Source organism: Oncorhynchus clarkii, chromosome 10 (assembly GCF_045791955.1).
Source record: "Oncorhynchus clarkii lewisi isolate Uvic-CL-2024 chromosome 10, UVic_Ocla_1.0, whole genome shotgun sequence".
Classification (NCBI taxonomy): Eukaryota; Metazoa; Chordata; class Actinopteri; order Salmoniformes; family Salmonidae; genus Oncorhynchus; species Oncorhynchus clarkii.
In genome coordinates this window covers 52,592,678-52,614,588 of record NC_092156.1, presented here as the reverse complement: position 1 = coordinate 52,614,588, position 21,911 = coordinate 52,592,678, and the positions used below count along the sequence as shown (strand labels likewise).

At 40.8% G+C, this 21,911-nt stretch overlaps 1 protein-coding gene across 1 annotated transcript in view; it reads right to left on the bottom strand.

The window, feature by feature from the left end:
* Positions 1 to 21,911, bottom strand: part of LOC139418764 (tetraspanin-5-like) — a 34,612-nt gene that overhangs the window by 9,502 nt on the left and 3,199 nt on the right. Inside the window, exons 2-5 of the mRNA XM_071168446.1 lie at positions 19,572 to 19,622; positions 18,331 to 18,477; positions 13,091 to 13,261; positions 3,164 to 3,289 (exon numbers count right to left, since the gene is read on the bottom strand). Of these exons, the coding sequence (XP_071024547.1) occupies positions 3,164 to 3,289; positions 13,091 to 13,261; positions 18,331 to 18,477; positions 19,572 to 19,622 (495 nt within the window). The remainder of the gene's footprint in view (positions 1 to 3,163; positions 3,290 to 13,090; positions 13,262 to 18,330; positions 18,478 to 19,571; positions 19,623 to 21,911) is intronic.

Here is a 21,911-nt window from a genome sequence, read left to right as displayed (position 1 = left end):
TACCATCAGTAACACACTACGCCGCCAGTGACTCAAATCCTGCAGTGCCAGACGTGTCCCCCTGCTTAAGCCAGTACATGTCCAGGCCCGTCTGAAGTTTGCTAGAGAGCATTTGGATGATCCAGAAGAAGATTGGGAGAATGTCATATGGTCAGATGAAACCAAAATATAACTTTTTGGTAAAAACCCAACTCGTCGTGTTTGGAGGACAAAGAATGCTGAGTTGCACCCAAAGAACACCATACCTACTGTGAAGCATGGGGGTGGAAACATCATGCTTTGGGGCTGTTTTTCTGCAAAGGGACCAGGACGACTGATCTGTGTAAAGGAAAGAATGAATGGGGCCATGTATGGTGAGATTGAGTGAAAACCTCCTTCCATCAGCAAGGGCATTGAAGATGAAATGTGGCTGGGTCTTTCAGCATGACAATGATCCCAAACACACCGCCCGGGCAACGAACGAGTGGCTTTGTAAGAAGCATTTCAAGGTCCTGGAGTGGCCTAGCCAGTCTCCAGATCTCAACCCCATAGAAAATCTTTGGAGGGAGTTGAAAGTCCGTGTTGCCCATCAACAGCCCCAAAACATCACTGCTCTAGAGGAGATCTGCATGGAGGAATGGGCCAAAATACCAGCAACAGTGTGTGAAAACCTTGTGAAGATTTACAGAAAACGTTTGACCTCTGTCATTGCCAACAAAGGGTATATAACAAAGTATTCAGATAAACTTTTGTTATTGACCAAATACTTATTTTCCACCATAATTTGGAAATAAATTCATAAAAAATCCTACAATGTGATTTTCTGGATTTTTTTCTTCTCATTTTGTCTGTCATAGTTGAAGTGTACCTACAGTGCCTTGCGAAAGTATTCGGCCCCTTGAACTTTGCGACCTTTTGCCACATTTCAGGCTTCAAACATAAAGATATAAAACTGTATTTTTTTGTGAAGAATCAACAACAAGTGGGACAAAATCATGAAGTGGAACGACATTTATTGGATATTTCAAACTTTTTTAACAAATCAAAAACTGAAAAATTGGGCGTGCAAAATTATTCAGCCCCCTTAAGTTAATACTTTGCAGCTCCCCCTTTTGCTGCGATTACAGCTGTAAGTCGCTTGGGGTATGTCTCTATCAGTTCTGCAAATCAAGAGACTGAAATTTTTTCCCATTCCTCCTTGCAAAACAGCTCGAGCTCAGTGAGGTTGGATGGAGAGCATTTGTGAACAGCAGTTTTAGGTTCTTTCCACAGATTCTCGATTGGATTCAGGTCTGGACTTTGACTTGGCCATTCTAACACCTGGATATGTTTATTTTTGAACCATTCCATTGTAGATTTTGCTTTATGTTTTGGATCATTGTCTTGTTGGAAGACAAATCTCCGTCCCAGTCTCAGGTCTTTTGCAGACTCCATCAGGAGTTCCAGAATGGTCCTGTATTTGGCTCCATCCATCTTCCCATCAATTTTAACCATCTTCCCTGTCCCTGCTGAAGAAAAGCAGGCCCAAACCATGATGCTGCCACCACCATGTTTGACAGTGGGGATGGTGTGTTCAGGGTGATGAGCTGTGTTGCTTTTACGCCAAACATAACGTTTTGCATTGTTGCCAAAAAGTTCCATTTTGGTTTCATCTGACCAGAGCATCTTCTTCCACATGTTTGGTGTGTCTCCCATGTGGCTTGTGGCAAACTTTAAACGCCCCTTTTTATGGATATCTTTAAGAAATGGCTTTCTTCTTGCCACTCTTCCATAAAGGCCAGATTTGTGCAATATACGACTGATTGTTGTCCTATGGACAGAGTCTCCCACCTCAGCTGTAGATCTCTGCAGTTCATCCAGAGTGATCATGGGCCTCTTGGCTGCATCTCTGATCAGTCTTCTCCTTGTATGAACTGAAAGTTTAGAGGGACAGCCAGGTCTTGGTAGATTTGCAGTGGTCTGATATTCCTTCCATTTCAATATTATCGCTTGCACAGTGCTCCTTGGGTTGTTTAAAGCTTGGGAAATATTTTTGTATCCAAATCCGGCTTTAAACTTCTTCACAACAGTATCTTGGACATGCCTGGTGTGTTCCTTGTTCTTCATGATGCTCTCTGCGCTTTTAACGGACCTCTGAGACTATCACAGTGCAGGTGCATTTATACGGAGACTTGATTACACACAGGTGGATTGTATTTATCATCATTAGTCATTTAGGTCAACATTGGATCATTCAGAGATCCTCACTGAACTTCTGGAGAGAGTTTTCTGCACTGAAAGTAAAGGGGCTGAATAATTTTGCACGCCCAATTTTTCAGTTTTTGATTTGTTAAAAAAGTTTGAAATATCCAATAAATGTCATTCTACTTCATGATTGTGTCCCACTTGTTGTTGATTCTTCACAAAAAAATACAGTTTTATATCTTTATGTTTGAAGCCTGAAATGTGGCAAAAGGTTGCAAAGTTCAAGGGGGCCGAATACTTTCGCAAGGCACTGTATATTGACCTGTATAGTAAGCCAAACCATTAGTTATTTTTCAAATATCATGGATAATGTCAATGTCAAGGACTTAGATTTTGCACGTGCTTGTAGGCAAGGAAATGTAATTTGAAGATATATGCCATCTGGTCTTGTTGCATGCTAAAAAAAGAGATTTCATCATAAACATCTTCAAACAAGGTTCAGCTAGGGTTATATAGCCTATTTGTGTGCCGTTTGGCTGTAGTATGAGTTAGTTCTGTGCGGCACAGGCTAGTTGTGTCCCTCCTTGTTTGTGTCGTATGAGTATGATTTATGGTGACGTGAAGTTAGCCACTGTGAGACGTTAACCCCTTAAAAAGGGACATGAGCTAAGATAGGACATTCTGTTCGGCAGCCTCTGAGAAGACTAAACACTGTAATCTAGCCAGTGCGTTTGACAGAGAGAGTCTACGACATGTCTTCTGACTAGGCAGAGAGAAACAACTAGGACGGTATTGAGCTTTAACCTACTGACTTTGCTAAGTGTGTTCGCAGGCCACTTTACTATTCAAGTGTATTGGTATGAACTAATGTAATACGCTGGTGGCTGGACATTAGAATGGGGCATTTTATAACTGAAGTACTGACTGATCAACTCCAATAAAAGCTGTCTGTACTTCAGAAGATAGTGGGTATAGTTCAGTGAAGTGAGAGAACACGTACTGCGGGGTCTTTGGTGCAGCATGAAAAGGGGACTCCGCACTTCTCGCGACTTGGGTTGGAATCAGTGCAGTTGAAGTAGATGTTCAAGTTCCAGTCGTCTGCCCCAAAGGCTCCACAACACTCCCACTGGAAAGGCCAAAGAGACAGAACAACATCCTGTTTAGACATCAACAACGTCTTATGCTGAGCTCAGACAAGGGACACAAAAAACGTCATACCAGTAGGACAAAAAAGCAAGAAAATGAGTGATGGCAAAAGCAAGCCAGCACAATGGTATGAGTTGCTATGGTGATTTCAGTAAATAAACATTGCAAATCAACATCCGGTAGAAAACAAAGCTAGGGCACACACCAAAAGTTGAAATATTTGAACTCTGGTGGCAAGTGTCATCTACTGTGGCGGCTAATGACATTCACCTTCAGCCTCAACAGCATTTACTGTCATGCTCTCATTGAAAACAATTACATTGTTTGCCATCAACCTCGTACCATATAAACGCAGCATTACTGAGAGGTAAACATTGCATTCAGTAATACACATAATTGAGCATTCAGTAATACACATAATTGAATTGCTACTAGCATCACAGTGGGTGTGGCCCTTACATTACTTTCCATTAACCTAGGTAGTTGTCAATCCACATAGACAGTTTTATGTGCATTTGGTTATTTAGCTAGCTAGGTAATGCTAGGCAGAAGCTTCTGAAAATAACTAACGTAAACTCACCCCATTCCGTACAAATGTGCGCAACCGCAACATTCAAACGAGGCTACAAAGAAAACTAATGGGACTGTAGCGACTGTGTTGACTTCAAAATCGGGAGTGTGAACTAGGTTTCTATTCAAGAATTGATGGACATGGTAATGGCTCTATAGTATTGGAGAAAAGTTGAAAAGTTGTATACATTTCCCAAATGGCCCACCCGTGAAGGAAAGGTCTGAAAAAGTCTATGCTTTCCTATACAGTGCCTTCAGAAAGTATTCATACCCCTTGACTTGTTCCACTTATTTTTCACCCATCTACATAGAATAATCCATGAAGACAAAGTGAAAACATGTTTTTTGAAAATGTTGTAAATTGATTGAAAATGAAATGCCTAATTTACGTAAGTGTTCACAGCCCCCGAGTCAATACATGTTAGAATCACCTTTGGGAGCGATTACAGCTGTGAGTCTCTCAGAGCTTAGCACACCTGCATTGTACAATATATATTTTTTTATCAAGCACTATCAATTTGGTTGTTGATCGTTCCTAGACAGCCATTTTCAACTCTTGCTATAGATTTTCAAGCTGATTTAAGTCAAACCTGTAACTAGGCCACTCAGGAACATTCAATGTTGTCTTGATAAGCAACTCCAGTGTATGGCTTTGTGTTTTGGTTCTTTTCCTGCTGAAAGGTGAATTTTTCTCCCAGTGTCTGTTGGAAAGCAGACTGAACCAGGTTTTCCTCTAGGATTTTGCCTGTGCCTTGCTCTATTCTGTTTCTTTTTATCCTAAAAAACTCACTAGACCTTGCCGATGACAAGCATATCCATAACTTGACACAGCCACAACCATGCTTGAAAATATGAAGAGTGATGTTGGATTTTCCCCAAACATAATGTTTTGTATTCAGGACATTAAGTTAATATCTTAGGCACATTGTAACGGCATTCTTCCTCCTCTTCTGAGGAGGAGTAGCGAGAAGGATCGGAGGACCAATGCGCTGCGTGGTAAGTGTCCATAACATTTATTTTAAGACAAACTGAACACTATGAAATACAAAACAATAAATGTGAACATGAACGAAAACCGAAACAGTACCGTGTGGCAACAAACACCCACAACTCAAAAGTGAAACCCAGGCTACACAAGTATGATTCTCAATCAGAGACAACTAACGACACCTGCCTCTGAGAACCATACTAGGCTAAACTCAAAACCCCAACATAGAAAAACACACAGACTGTCCACCCCAACTCATGCCCTGACCAAACTAAATAAAGACAAAACAAAGGAAATAAAGGTCAGAACGTGACACACATTATTTTTGCAGTTTTACTTAAGTACCTTATTGCAAACAGGATGCATGTTTTGTATTATGTGTATTCTGTACAGGCTTCCTTCTTTTCACTTTGTCATTTAGGTTAGTATTGTAGAGTAACTACAATGTTGTTGATGCATCCTCAGTTTTCACCTATCACAGTCATTAAACTATGTAACTGTTTTAATGTCACCATTCAGCCTCATGGTGAAATCCTTGAGCGTTTTCCTTCCTCTCCAGCCACTGAGTTAAGAAGGACGCCTGTATCTTTGTAGTGGCTGGGTATATTGATACATCATCCAAAGTGTAATTAATAACTTCACCATGTTCAATGGGATATTCAGTGTATTTTTTATTTGTATTTTTACCCATCTGTCACACCCTGACCTTAGAGAGCCTTTTAATTTCTCTATTTGGTTAGGTCGGGGTGTGATTTGGGTGGGCATTCTAGTTTTTTCTATTTCTTTGTTGACCGGGTATGGTTCCCAATCCGAGGCAGCGGTCTATCATTGTCTCTGATTGGGGATCATACTTAGGCAGACTTTTTTCCACCTTTAGTTTGTGGGATCTTGAATGTTTGTGTGCAGTTGCTTTCTGCACTGCATGTAGCTTTATGTTCGTTTTTTTGTATATTGTTGTTTTTTCGGTGTCATTTAAATAAAGGAAAAATGTACGCCTAACACGCTGCACCTTGGTCCAATCAATCTCTAAACGATCGTGACACCATCTACCATTAGGTGGTCTCTTGGCATTGGAAATCCTCCCTGGTCTTTGTGGTTGAATCTGTGTTTGAAATTCACTGCTCAACTGAGGGACCTTGTTCAGCAAATTTTTACTCCTGAACTTATTTGGGCGTGCCATTGAATACTTACTGACTAAAGACATTTCAGCTTTACATTTTTTATTAATTTGTAAAAATTTAGAAAAACATAATTCCACTTTGACATTTAGGGGTATTGTGTGTAGGCCAGAGACACAAAATCTCAATTGAATTAATTTTAAATTCAGGCTGTAACACAGCAAAATGTGTAAAAGTTTAAGGAGTGTGAATACTTTTTTCTAGATTTTACTCTGAAAATCACACTTAAAAAATATATATATATTTTTTTTTTAAGTCCACAACAATGCTTAAACCATATCAGGAGACCATTTTTGATGTCAGTGAAAAATATACAAAATAAAAAATGTTCAACTGAACACAGGCAACAGACCATTTGGCTAGTGGTGTTTCTGTACTGTAGGCCTATGACAATGTAAGGAGCTGTTGGTGGACTTCAGGAAAAGGATGGCCGAACAGGCCCCCATTAACATCGATGGGGCTGAAGTGTTACAGGTCGAGAGTTTCAAGTTCCTTGGTGTCCACATCATCAAATAACTATCATAGTCCAAACACACCAAGGCAGCTGTGAAGAGAGCAGGAGACTGAAAAGATTTGGCATGGGTCCCCAGATCCTCAAAAAGTTCTACAGCTGCACCATCGAGAGCATCCTGACCGGTTGCATCATCGCCTGGTATGGCAACTGCTCGGCATCTGACTGTAAGGCGCTACAGAGGGTAGTGCGTACAGCCCAGTATATCACTGGGGGCAAACTTCCTCACATCCAGGACCTATATATACTAGGCGGTATCAGAGGAAGGCCCAAAAAATTGTCAAAAGACTCCAGTCACACAAATCATAAACTTTTCTCTCTGCTACCGCACGGCAAGTCCAGGACCAAAAGGCTCCTTAACAGCTTCTACCCCCAAACCATCAGACTGCTGAAAATTAATCAAAAGGCCATCTGGACTATTTACATTGCGCCCCCCCCCACCCCCACTTTGTTTTTACACTGCTGCTACTCGCTGTTTATTATCTATGCATAGTCACTTTACAAATTACCTCACCTAACCTGTACCCCCGCACATTGACTCAGTACTTGTACCCCGTATATAGCCTCATTATTGTAATTTTCTTGTATTACTTTTTGACTTAATTATATTTTTGACTTTAGTTTATTTAGTAAATGTTTTCTTAACTCTATTTCTTGAGCTGCATTGTTGGTTAAGGGTTTGTAGTAAGTAAGCATTTCACATGTTGTATTCGGTGCGTGACAAATACAATTTGATTCGATTTGAATGTAGGCCCACAGTCAGCGGCGGCTCACCCATTAGGGCATTAGCAGCCGTGCCCCACTTGTGATTGGTCCACAAAAAAAACAAAAAAACTTGATAAAAAAGTGACAACATTTTTATTTAAAAATATATATATAATTCATGGATTGTGTTCTAAACACTCATAAAAGTCTGGTAAATGTTCAAAACAAGCTGTTGGGCTACTCTTCCCCTCAGTGACTGCCAGCAGTAGCAGCTTCGCCTCTGTGGGCGCATAGGCCGTGCGAACATTGCTTGGATTGTTTTGCCAGCTATTTGCTATGAGGGGGAACTACTCCGGATTGTATTCCAAAGCACTGGGTGTATCACAAAGCATGATCGATTTAATTAGCCAGCTACAGTCATTTTGAGAAACATTGAGAAATATTTTTATGTTTTTGTCAAATTAACCAGTTATCTACCTTTAAAAATCAGCTACCTAGCTAGCTAGCACCCATGCCAATGTCAAGTCTTTCCAAATTAATATGAAAGTTAACTGGCTAGCGAATCATGCTTTGTGACATTATGTTAGCAATCTATCCCCAGTTACATAATGTGTTTTCACTTATTGCATCTGCATGCTTGTTGCATTCTCCCTGGTGCACTTGTTGTTCGTGAGCTGGCTGCTCGTTCTAAACAGCATAATCTAATCTGTTCAAAAGAGCGGCAGCATGTGCAGCAATGGTCAATCGGTTTTTGACAAGCAAAAGTGAAATAGGTGTATTTATACTGTTGTTCAAATGCACAGATTGCTTCATACAGTATATATTTTCTAAGAAACTTGTTTCTGTCATGCTCCTTTGTTGACAACTCCAACCACCTCGCGTCACGGATATACAGCCAATCAGCGGTCACCGCTGCCCACACTTTGCTTTAACAAATGCCCTCCCGATTGATACAAATCATCATGATATCATTCTGCCTACTTTGCAGTGAACATTTAATTGGGAAGGTGTATTGGGGTCTGAATTGCGCATCGCAAAGATTCAGCCAAGACTCCGGACCAAACTTTTGTTATCTTAGTTAACTTTTACCGATAGATATCATAAATTGAAAGCACATAGTCATTTTTTCATCAAATAATTGTTAAAATTCAAACAAATTTTGCTATTTCATTTTTAAGACCCCTTGAAGTAACAAAAAACAATATTTAAAAAGTATTTAATTAACATTTGTATTCGGCCTGACTGCTATTAGCCCATACAAACTGTAACGATGTGCGGTGAGAGTCGGGAAGCAAGTTCAGGGAGTGAGTGTTTTAATAAATAAACACAACATAATACAAAATAAGAAACACGGACAACACACAGACATGACACAGAAACAATAACACCTGTGGAAGGAACCAAAGGGAGTGACATATATAGGGAAGGTAATCAAGGAAGTGATGGAGTCCAGTTGAATGATGACGTGCAGGTGCGCGTAATGATGGTGACAGGTGTGCACCATTAAGAGCTGCCTGGTGAACAAGAGGGCGGAGAGGGAGCACACGTGACAGTACCCCCTCCCCGACGCGTGGCTACAGCCGCAGGACGCTGACCAAAATGACAATCCCAGGGATCAGGAGTGGACCAGTCACCTCTGCTGAGGTGCGGGAAACCTGTCAGGCCGGCTGAGACGCGGGAGCATGGCGACCTAGAGCACCGGAGAGAGCAGACGTGACGATACCCCCTCCCTGGCGACTTCGGCTCCAGCCTCAGGACGCCAACCCAAGGGACGATCCCGGGGATCAGGATCGGACCGGTCATACCTGCTGATGCGCGGGAACCTGTTGCCGGCTGGGACGCGGGAACCTTACAGACCAGCTGAGGCAGGGGATCCTGGCAATCTGGCTGAGGCACAAGAACCTGATGAGCCGGTGGAAGCAGGGGAGCCTGGCGATCCGGCGAAGGCTTGAAAGTCTGACGAGCTGGCTGAGGCAGTGGAGCCTGGAAATCCGGCTGAGGCATGAGAGCCTGACGAGCTGGCGGAGGCAGGGAAGCCAGGCGATCTGGCTGAGGCATGAAAGCCTGTAGCGGCCCCCATACCTGACATCATTCCACCTGACACAAAAAAAAGCACTCCCTGATGCTTGCCTAGGTGAGGGGTTATTCTTGAACGATGTGCGCTGAGAGTCGGGAAGCAAGTTCAGGGAGTGAGTGTTTTAATAAATAAACACAACATAATACAAAATAAGAAACACGGACAACACACAGACATGACACAGAAACAGAAACAATAATGCCTGGGGAAGGAACCAAAGGGAGTGACATATATAGGGAAGGTAATCAGGGAAGTGATGGAGTCCAGGTAAGTGATGACGCGCAGGTGCGCATAATGATGGTGACAGGGGTGCGCCATCACAAGCTGCCTGGTGACCTAGAGGCCGGAGAAGGAGCACACGTGACACAAACGCATTGAATAACAGATTCCCTAAATGGAACAACAGATAGTCCCCCCCAAAACAATCAAAAGGAAGTTTGTTCTGAAGTGTCTGTCCTGTATCTGAGAGATAAAAAAAAATCCTGATCTTTCTTTTATTACATTTGTACATGTATTTTACCCCTTATTTTTGTCACTAAAGAGTCTTCATATATAAACTCAGCAAAAAAAAAGAAATGTCCCGTTTTCAGGACCCTGTCTTTCAAAGATAATTCGTAAAAATCCAAATAATTTCACAGATCTTCATTGTAAAGGGTTTAAACACTGTTTCCAATGCTTGTTCAATGAATCATAAACAATCAACATGCACCTGTGGAACAGTCGTTAAGACACTAACAGCTTACGACGGTAGGCATTTAAGGTCACAGTTAGGCAATTAAGGTCAAACTTAGGACACTATAAAGAGGCCTTTCTACTGACTCTGAAAAACACCAAAACTAAGATGCCCAGGCTCCCTGCTCATCTGCGTGAACGTGCCTTATTCAAACTGCAAGGAGGCATGAAGACTGCAGATGTGGCCAGGGCAATAAATTGCAATGTCAGTACTGTGACGCCTAAGACAGCGCTATTGGGAGACTCACCAGACATCACTGGCAACAACGTCGCCTATGGGTACAAACCCACCATTGCTGGGCCAGACAGGGCTGGCAAAAAGTGCTCTTCGCTGACGAGTCGCGGTTTTGTCTCACCAGGTGTGATGGTCGGATTCGCGTTTATAGTCGAAGGAATGAGCGTTACACCGAGGCCTGTACTCTGGGGCGGGATCGATTTGGAGGTGGAGGATCTGTCATGGTCTGGGGCGGTGTGTCACAGTATCATCGGACTGAGCTTGTTGTCATTGCAGGCAATCTCAACGCTGTGCGTTACAGGGAAGACATCCTCCTCCCTCATGTGGTACACTTCCTACGGGCTCATGCTAACATGACCCTCCAGCATGGCAATGCCACCAGCCATACAGCTTGTTCTGTGTGTGATTTCCTGCAAGACAGGAATGTGTTCTGCCATGGCCAGTGAAAAGCCCAGATCTCAATCCCATTGAGCAAGTCTGGGACCTTTTGGATCGAAGGGTGAGGGCTAGGGGCATTCTCCCCAGAAATGTCCAGGAACTTGTTCCAGAGTGCTCAGGACCTCAGACTGGGGTGAAGGTTCACCTTCCAACAGGACAACAACCCTAAGCACACAGCCAAGACAACGCAGGAATGGCTCTGGGACAAGCCTCTGAATGTCCTTGAGTGGCCCAGCCAGAGCCCGGACTTGAACGCAATCGAATCTCCGGAGAGGCCTGAAAATAGCTGTGGAGCGACACTCCCCATCCAACCTGACAGAGCTTGAGAGGATCTGCAGAGAAGAATGGGAGAAACTCCTCAAATACAGGTGTGCCACATTTGTAGTGGCATATCCAAGAAGACTCGAGGCTGTATTCGCTGCCAAATATGCTTCAACAAAGTACTGAGTAAAAGGTCTGAATACTTACAGTTGAAGTCGGAAGTTTACATACACCTTAGCCAAATACATTTAAACTCAGTTTTTCACAATTCCTGACATTTGATCCTAGTAAAAATTCCCTGTCTTAGGTCCGTTAGGATCACCACTTTATTTTAAGAATGTGAAATGTCTAAATAAAAGTAAAGAGAAGGATTTATTTCAGATTTGATTTCTTTCACCACAGACGTGTACATACACTCAATTAGTATTGGTAGCATTGCCTTTAAATTGTTTAAATCGGGTAGCCTTCCACAAGCGTCCCACAATAAGTTGGGTGAATTTTGGCCCATTCCTCCTGACAGAGCTGGTGTAACTGAGTCAGGTTTGTAGGCCACCTTGCTCGCACACGACTTTTCAGTTCTGCCCACAAATGTTCTATAGGATTGAGGTCAGGGCTTTGAGATGGCCACTCCAATACCTTGACTTGGTTGTCCTTAAGCCATTTGGCCACAACTTTGGAAGTATGCTTGGGGTCATTGTCCATTTGGAAGACCCATTTGCGACCAAGTTTTAACTTCCTGACTGATGTCAGAGATGTTGCTTCAATATATCCACAATTTTCCTCCCTCATGATGCCATGTATTTTGTGAAGTGCACCAGTCCCTCCTGCAGCAAAGCACCCCCACAACATGATACTGCCACCCCGTGCTTCACGGTTGGGATGGTGTTCTTCAGCTTGCAAGCCTCCCCCTTTTACCTCCAAACATAACAATGGTCATTATGGCCAAATAGTTTTATTTTTGTTTCATCATACCAGAGGACATTTCTCCAAAAAGTACGATCTTTGTCCCCATGTCAGTTGCAAATCATAGTCTGGCTTTTTTATGCCGGTTTTGGAGCAGTGGCTTCTTCCTTGCTGAGTGGCCTTTCAGGTTATGTCGATATTGGACTCGTTTTACTGTGAATATAAATACTTTTTGTACCGGTTTCCTCCAGCATCTTCACAACGTCCTTTGCTGTTGTTCTGGGATTGATTTGCACTTTTTTCACCAAAGTACATTAATCTCTAGGAGACAGAACGCATCTCCTTCCTGAGCAGTATGACGGCTGCATGGTCCCATGGTGTTTATACTTGTATACTCTTGTTTGTACAGATGAACGTGGTACCTTCAGACGTTTGGAAATTGCTCCCAAGGATGAACCAGACTAGTGGAGGTCTGCAATTTTTTTCTGAAGTCTTAGCTGATATCTCCATGATGTCAAGCAAAGAGGCACTGTTTGAAGGTAGGCCTTGAAATAAATCCACAGGTACACCTCCAATTGACTCAAATGATGTCAATTAGCCTATCAGAAGCTTCTAAAGCCATGACATAATTTTCTGGAATTTTCCAAGCTGTTTAACGGCAGTCAACTTAGTGTATGTAAACTTCTGACCCACTGGAATTGTGATACAGTGAATTATAAGTGAAATAATCTTTCTGTAAACAATTGTTGGAAAAATTATTTGTGTCATGCACAAAGTTGATGTCCTCACTGACTTGCCAAAACTTTAGTTTGTTAACAAGAAATTTGTGGAGTGGTTGAAAAACGAGTTAATGACTCCAACCTAAGTGTATGTAAACTGCCGACTTCAACTGTATGTAAATGTGATATTTCAGTATTAAATTTTTTATTCATTTTCAAAAATGTATAAACAACTTTTTTATTTGTCATTATGGGTTAGTGTGTAGATTGAGGGAATTATTATTATTATTTTTAAATCTATTTTAGAATAAGGCTGTAAAGTGACAAAGTGTGGAAAAGGTAAAGGATTCTGAACACTTTCCAAAGGCACTGTACCTGCGTATAGCCCCAAATACACCACTGGATGCACCAGTAAATTATCTTATCACACAGAGAGACAGTTGTGAAAAGATAACTGCTCTTACGTATTCTTGGGTGAAATCTATGAGATTCTGTAGGTCAATGTCATCCCGGTACGCCCGGATGTTGTTGTTAATGAAGAAGTTGAGCTGGTCCTTTATCCAGTCCTTGAAGACGAAGGCCAAGACTCCAGCTGTCAGCTCCAGGAAGAAGATGATCCCCAGGAACACAGAGAACTGGAACAGAGTGACATTGGCCAACACTTAATATGGAATACCCAGCAAGAAAAATTGGTTCAAATCACTTAAAAAAATCTTATGCCTGAGATCCCGCTAACGGGATCGATATGACAACAGCCAGTGAAAGTGCAGGGCGCCAAACAGAAATCTCATAATTAAAATTCCTCAAACATACAATTATTTCACTCCATTTTAAAAGATACACTTCTTGTTAATCCCACCACAGTGTCCGATTTCAAATAGGCTTTACGGCGAAAGGTACCACAAACGATTATGTTAGGTGAGTGCCTATTCACAGAAAAACACAGCCATTTTTCCAGCCAAAGAGAGGAGTCACAAAAAGCAGAAATAGAGATAAATGAATCACTAACCTTTGATGATCTTCATCAGATGACACTCACAGGACTTTGTGTTACACAATACATGTATGTTTTGTTCAATAAAGTTCATATTTATATCAAAACATCTCAGTATACATTGGCGTGTTATGTTCAGTAGTTCCAAAAACATCCGGTGATTTTGCAGAGAGCCACATCAATTTACAGAAATACTCATCATAAATGTTGATGAAAATACAAGTGTTATACATGGAACTTTAGATAAACTTCTCAATGCAACCGCGTGTCAGATTTTAAAAAAAGCTTTACCGAAAAAGCAAACCATGCAATAATCTGAGTACAGCACTCAGAGACCAAAACAAGCCAAACAGATATCCGCCATGTTGTGTAGTCAACAGAAGTCAGAAATAGGCATTATAAATATTCACTTACCTTTGATAATCTTCATCAGAATGCCCTCCCAGGAATCCCAGTTCCATAATAAATGTTTGATTTGTTCGATAAAGTTCACAATTTATGTCCAAATACTACTTTTGTTAGCGAGTTTGGTAAACAAATCCAATCTCACGACGCGCTTTAGAAGTCCAAAAAGTTATATTACAGTTTGTAGAAGCATGTCAAACGAAGTATAGAAACAATCTTTAGGACGTAAAATAAATCTTCAATAATGTTCCAACCAGAGAATTCCTATGTCTGTAGAAATGCAATGGAACAGAGCTCGCGAGACTGAGCTTGTAGCTCTCTGACAGACCTCTGACTCATTACCCTCTCATTCGCCCCCACTTCACAGTAGAAGCATCAAACAAGGTTATAAGGACTGTTGACATCTAGTGGAAGCCTTAGGAAGTGCAATATGACCAATATCCCACTGTGTATTCGATAGGCCAAGAGTTGAAAAACGACAAACCTCAGATTTCCCACTTCCTGGTTGGATTTTTCTCAGGTTTTTGCCTGCCATATGTGTTCTGTTATACTCACAGACATCATTCAAACAGTTTTAGAAACTCCAGAGTGTTTTCTACCCAAATATACTACTAATATGCATATCTTAGCTTCTGGGACTGAGTAGCAGGCAGTTTACTCTGGGCACCTTATTCATCCAAGCTACTCAATACTGCCCCCTGCCATAAGAAGTTAATGAGCAGGTTGTATACTGGTTGCGATAGGAGCTTTTGTAAATGTATTTTTATTATTTTCAAATGTAAAAAAAATTGTGTCCCATCTCCCCTCTTCAGAGGACAAAAATTACTTTTAGTTTTTTTTGTTACATGTACATTCTACACACGTTTTACATAAATGGCACTTTTTTCACAGTAGTTACATAGGAAGAATATAGTTATTTGATATACATTATATATATCTGGATATAATTAAAAACATTCTGTATACATTATATATCGTGTTTTCAGTCATAACTATTATAGAATATGAGCTTTATAACCCCTCAGCTACTCTCAGTCCATCCCACCTATCTATGTAAACCACACAATATATATTTTTCAACTGTGCTGTGATGTTTCACATAAATTCTGAACCTTTCTAATCACTTAGTACTTACAGATTGTAAATTAAAGATGAATATTTATAATAAAAGTATTATTATATTGTTGATTGATTTGCCTATGGCTTTCCAAATCTCCCAACAGTGCTAATTGATTTGTGTCATGACGTGCCCTGGGGGGGAGGATCATTGGACCATTCCTCCTGACATAGCTGGTGTAACTGAGTCAGGTTTGTAGGCTTCCTTGCTCGCACACACTTTTTCAGTTCTGCTCACACATTTTCTATGGGATTGAGGTCAGGGCTTTGTGATGGCCACTCCAATACCTTGACTTTGTTGTCCTTAAGCCATTTTGCAGCAACTTTGGAAGTATGCTTGGGGTCATTGTCCATTTGGAAGACCCATTTGTGACCAAGCTTTTTCCTCCAAACATAACAATGGTCATTATGGCCAAAAGGTTATATTTTTGTTTAATCAGACTGGAGGACATGATCTTTGTCCCCATGAGCAGTTGCAAATTGTAGTCTGGATTTTTTTATAGCGGTTTTGGAGCAGTGATTTCTTCCTTGCTGAGCGGCCTTTAAGGACATGTCGATATAGGACTCGTTTTACTGTGGATAAAGATACTTTTGTACCGGTTTCCTCCAGCATCTTCACATCGTCCTTTGCTGTTGTTCTGGGATTGATTTGCACTTTTTGCACTAAGGTTCGTTCATCTCTAGGAGACAGAACGCGTCTTCTTCCTGAGCAGTATGACGGCTGCATGATCCCATGGTGTTTATACTTGCGTACTCTTGTTTGTACAGATGAACGTGGTACTTTCAGGCTTTTGGAAATTGCTCCCAAGGATGAATCAGACTAGTGTAGGTCTGCAATTTTTTTCTGCTGGTTTCTTTTGATTTTCCCATGATGTCAAGCAAAGAGGCACTGAGTTTGAAGGTAGGCCTTGAAATAAATCCACAGGTACACCTCCAATTGACTCAAATTATGTCAATTGGCCTATCAGAAGCTTCTAAAGCCATGACATCATTTTCTGGAATTTTCCAAGCTGTTCAACTTTTTGGGGATAGGGGGCAGCATTTTCACTTTTGGATGAATAGCATGCCCAGAGTGAACTGCCTCCTACTCTGTCCCAGATGCTAATATATGCATATTATTATTCGTATTGGATAGAAAACGCTGAAGTTTCTAAAACTGTTTGAATGATGTCTGTGAGTATACCATAACTCATATGGCTGTCACGCCCTGATCGAAGTATTTTGGGTTTATTTTCATTTATTTGGTCAGGCCAGGGTGTGGCATGGGGTTTTGTATGTGGTGTGTTGGGTTTGTAGCTTAGTGGGGTGTTCTAGTGAAGTCTATGGCTGTCTGAAGTGGTTCTCAATCAGAGGCAGGTGTTTATCGTTGTCTCTGATTGGGAACCATATTTAGGCAGCCATATTCTTTGGGTGTTTTGTGGGTGATTGTCCTTAGTGTACTCTGTGTTAGTTTGCACCAGTTTAGGCTGTTTCGGTTTTCACATTACGTTTATTGTTTTCGTATTGATTCGTGTTTACGTTGTTTTATTAAACATGAATCTCAATAGCCACGCCGCATTTTGGTCCGATCCTTGCTACACCTCCTCGTCCGAGGAGGAGATAGAAGAAAGCCGTTACAATGGCAGGCAAAAAGCTGAGAAAAAATCCAACCAGGAAGTGGGAAATCTGAGGTTTATAGTTTTTCAACTCAGCCCCCATTGAAGATACAGGGTGATATTAGTTATGTTTCACTTCCCAAGGCTTCCACTAGATGTCAACAGTATTTAGAAACTGTTTTGAGGATTCTACTCTAAAGGAGGGGCTCATAAGGCCTCTTTGAGTGAGTGGTCTGGCAGAGTTCCACAGCCTCGGTCTGGCGCGCTCACGTGAAAGGTAGCTACGTTCCACTTCATTTGTACAGACAAAGGAATTGTCCGGTTGGAACATTAATGAAGTTTTATGTTAAAAACATCCTAAAGATTTATTCTATACTTAGTTTGGCATGTTTCTACGGGCTGTAATGGCCAGACCTGAACGAGCTTTTGGATTTGTTTACCAAACGCCCGAACAAAAGAAGATATTTGGACATAACTGATGGACATTATCGAACAAATCAAACATTTATGGTGGAACTGGGGTTCCTGGGAGTGCATTCTGATGAAGATCATCAAAGGTAAGTGAATATTTAAAATGCTATTTCTGAGTAATGTTGACTACCCAATAGTAGTGGGTAGGTTGATTTGTTGTTTAAAGGCTGTACTCAGATTATTGCATGGTTTGCATTCTCCGTAAAGTTTTTTTGAAATCTGACACAGCGGTTGCATTTAGGAGAAGTTTATCGAAAGTTCCATGTATAATAGTCGTATCTTTATCAATGTTTATTTTGAGTACTTCTGTAAATTGATGTGGCTCTCTGCAATAATATCACCACATATTTTAGAACTACTGAACGTAACGCGCCAATGTAAACTCTGATTTTTTTATATAAATATGAACTTTATCAAACAAAACATACATGTAGTGTGTAACATGAAGTCCTATGAGTGTCATCTGCTGAAGATCATCAAAGGTTAGTGATTAATTTTATCTCTATTTCTGCTTTTTGTGACTCCTCTCTTTGGCTGGAAAAAATGGCTGTGTTTTTCTGTGACCTAACAATCGTTTGTGGTGCTTTCGCTGTAAATCCTTTTTGAAATCAGACACTGTGGCTGGATTAACAAGAATTGTATCTTTAAAATGGTGTAAAATACTTGTATGCTTGAGGAATTTTAATTATGAGATTTCTGTTGTTTTGAATTTGGCGCCCTGCACTTTCACTGGCTGTTGGGAGGCGGAACCCCAGTCCTAGACAGGTTAAAAGCACAGTCAAATTAGTGTATGTAAACTTCTAACCAACTGGAATTGTGATACAGTGAATTATAAGTGAAATAATCTGTCTGTAAACAATTGTTGGAAAAATTACTTGTGTCATGCACAAAGTAGATGTCCTAACCGACTTGCCAAAACTATAGTTTGCTAACAAGAAATGTGTGGAGTGGTTGAAAAACTAGTTTTAATGACTCTAACCTAAGTGGATGTAAACGTCCGACTTCAACTGTATAATTGCTTGGTAGGGTAGGGTTAAGTATTGACAAGGGGAGGAAAAATACTTCCAATGTTATGTCATATCAATGTAAAATATAATGGTCTCGAATAAAAAGGGGAACATACAAACTTGAGAAGGAAAGAGTTCTCCCTCAGTGCTCCGATGCAGCCGGCAAAGCCAAGGATAAACATAACTCCTCCCACCACCAGGAAGAGCCAGACGGGGTCAAAGCCCCCCAGGTCTGTGATGGATGAGATGTTGGAGAGCACACCCTGGAGAGAGAGAGAGAGAGATATCACTAGATATAATTGACTCATGAAGAGTCAATTAGTCATGTTATTTATTCATAGTCAATCATGTCAACTGTTTTAAAGAGTTTGAAACATGGAGCTTGAGCAATGGAGACCTTATTGGACATACAAAAATGATTCCACTCTAGGACTCTCATGACAAAGACACGAGCATTTTGGGCTCCCGAGTGGCACAGTGGTCTAAGGCACTGCATCTCAGTTGAAGAGTCGTCACTACAGTCCCTAGTTCAAATCCAGGCTGAATCACATCCGGCCGTGACTGGGAGTCCCATAAGGTGGAGCACAATTGGCCCAGTGTCATCTGGGTTTGGTTGGGGGAGGCCGTCATTGTAAATAGGAATTTGTTCTTAACTGGCTTGCCTAGTTAAATAAATAAAAAAACATATACATGCATGCACGCACACATCCACACCAGGATATGTACACGCACACACATATATGCATGACAGCTTGGAAATATGAGCCAAAAGAGGAGAAACCCATTTTTTCATTGTGTTATCGCTAATAAATACAAATGAACCTGTGAATGTCCAATCCATTCAGGAGCTATTGTGTAGTCACGCTTCCCACAGGAAAACTCCAGTGTTTCACTTTTTTTTGACAGAAATGATCGCATGCAGGGCAGGTGGATGTGGAATACTCTTTAACATGGGTCAGTCTCGTCATAGACTTATAAACCTGTGATCTATTACCATGGCATATGATACTTCTTTATTGGTAGAACAGAAATAATAAATAACACTAGGATCTCTTCTATAACACTTAAAGCCTGCAAGCATAATGCTTTATAACTTCTATTAAGCATGTATATGAGCCTTTATAATGTGTTATAAACAGGCTTATATTGACTCAAATTGGCTGGTATTTAGTCTGGATCATTATTAAATAATTATAAGACATTATGCTCAAAAAGTCTTACAATGCATTATAACTGCATCATAATGCACTATACCTGCAGACACTTGCAATGTGTTTCGAATTCTTTGAGCAGTCAGCTAGCAGATCATTAGTTATCTATAGGATACAGGACACCCAGGGATCTCAGCTGGACTCACCTTCTCGCTCCATGCCCAAAGCCCTATGCCAAGGAACGCCACTCCAAGTAACTGTGAACCACGAGAGAGAGAGAAAGTATTTTAGATATGACTTATTAATATAAAACTAGAGACATCCTCTCTGGCTTATCTACTGAGTTGTGGTTGAGGAAAGTTATTCCACCATTAATCAACCATCAAGACATGAAAAATGTGCACAGGTATGCTGTACTGAATATTGTTGGGGTTAACATCAACCAATTATTGCTGTTATGTAGGAGGATTCCTCAATTTTTTGGGGCCAGGAATTTAGAACTGCCATAACTCTATGGACTAATACGCAAAATTCTATAACCCTGAAATAATGTGAGCAAAAATACTACAGCACAATAGCCTCCTGCATTTCCATCAATGCGATACCCGTAAAAGCAATTGATGAGGGAGAAACTGTACAGGCATTTCATTAACTGGGTTATCATCTTGTGCTAAAGCACATGGACTGAACCACTGTTTATGTTACATAATAGTCGTCACAGTATCCAGGACAAACCCTGAAATGTACATGGCCCTAGTGTCGGAGACTTTCTAGGGCCTCCTACAACACTAGGGCCTCCTACACTAGTATGAATCTTTAAAAGCAATTTGAAAGCATAATAAAGGAAGCACAAATTTTCTGCAGAGATACAGTTGGCTCTTTCAGTGCTTTGATTTAAGAACAGGTAATCTGTGTGCCATGTATCTTAAATTATAACATTGTAGGTATGACATGGCCCTCAAACCTAAGCCTTACACTTGCCTGTAGCTCTTCCCTGCCCTCAAGATGGTAAAATGGTAAAATAAATGACTCTGCAATTAAATTATATAAGACACTTTTTTGATATGACGTTGACCACAAGAGTTGGGAAAACAGCACAAACAGATCTTAGACAAGGCTAGATTAGGCCTTGACTAGTTCTGGACTAAAGAGCACTCTAAGTGCCAGTTTCCATGATACAGATTAAGCCTAGTGCTGGCTTAAAAACCATATTGAAATTGAGATTGTCCATTGAAAATGATTATTAGTCCAAGAGGCTTATATTCAGGAAACTGTCTCAGAATCGCCAAATAGAAAGCGCTTTTTAGTCCAGGACTAGGCTTAATTGTGTACAGTGAACCTGCCTATAGGTTTTATATCAATGGATCTACATCCTTACAACAGAAGTCATATATACTTGAATTAATATAGTGCGCATCCATCCGTAACAATTAGATTTGCCGCACTGTGTTTTAGAGCGCCGTAGTGTACATTTAACCTGAAGTTCACTTCACCTGTCAAGTTATGCTGTACAAGATGTGAGGATCTACCGTATATGAAAATAAATAATTATCCCAAAATTATTAATATTATTATTATTATTTTTTTTTATAAGACAAGGATTCCATCAGTAGTCTACTGAATGTATAATCTAACCTATCAATCAGCACGGGAACATCTTACAATGGCAACAAATTGTAGACTATGGGAAGCACTGTGTCAACAGATATCACAGACCAGGTTATACTGTATGACTCAAACAATCAATCTGATATATAATGGTTCACTTCAGAAGACATAGTCGAAACACGTTGCATGCACCAGATCTGCATTTGTTTTCTGGTCTTTTTGGAGTGTATTGACGGCGAAAATTATATAATGTGTTACAACTTCAATACATTTGTATGTACAAAGATACCCTATCTATTTTGGATATAGATGTAATTCATGCCCCTTTATCCTTTAGTGCCACTCGACCTATCGTCACTTCAGTGAAGGCAATTTGCAATCACGAATTTGGGGTCCCACTTTAAATGGTCCCTTAGCATAGATTTGAATAGAATAGATACACTATTGTCAATTTCATAAGAAACAGACATTTGTATACTGTATATCTCAACCTGCCCCCATATACTGTGCTGTATATACACACGTTGAAAGGCGCAGTGTCAGCCATGGAGCAGCTCTTCTGGATGGAGAGCAGTTTAAGTGTAAATGCCTTGCTCAGATGCACAAATGCAGTTGATGGTACCTGCCAGTACTGGCCAGTTTACGCCTGGCCCGAGGCTTGAAACAGCAACCTTCCAGCTACTGGTCCAACTAGGCTCCCTGCCTCCATGGTAGGCAGGCACAATGAAATGATTGTAGAGATAAATATTAATATGATAATACAGTATTGTGACAGTAGACTACTTAGGCTACAACTTGAGTAATTACATGTTAACATTACATTTGTAAACTCAACAAAATCCTTGACATTGTGCATGTCGCAAACATGTACGTGGAACAAGTAAACCTACCTAGACTTCAGTTACACTGTAGCCTACCTACACTCATCTGCCAGTTTA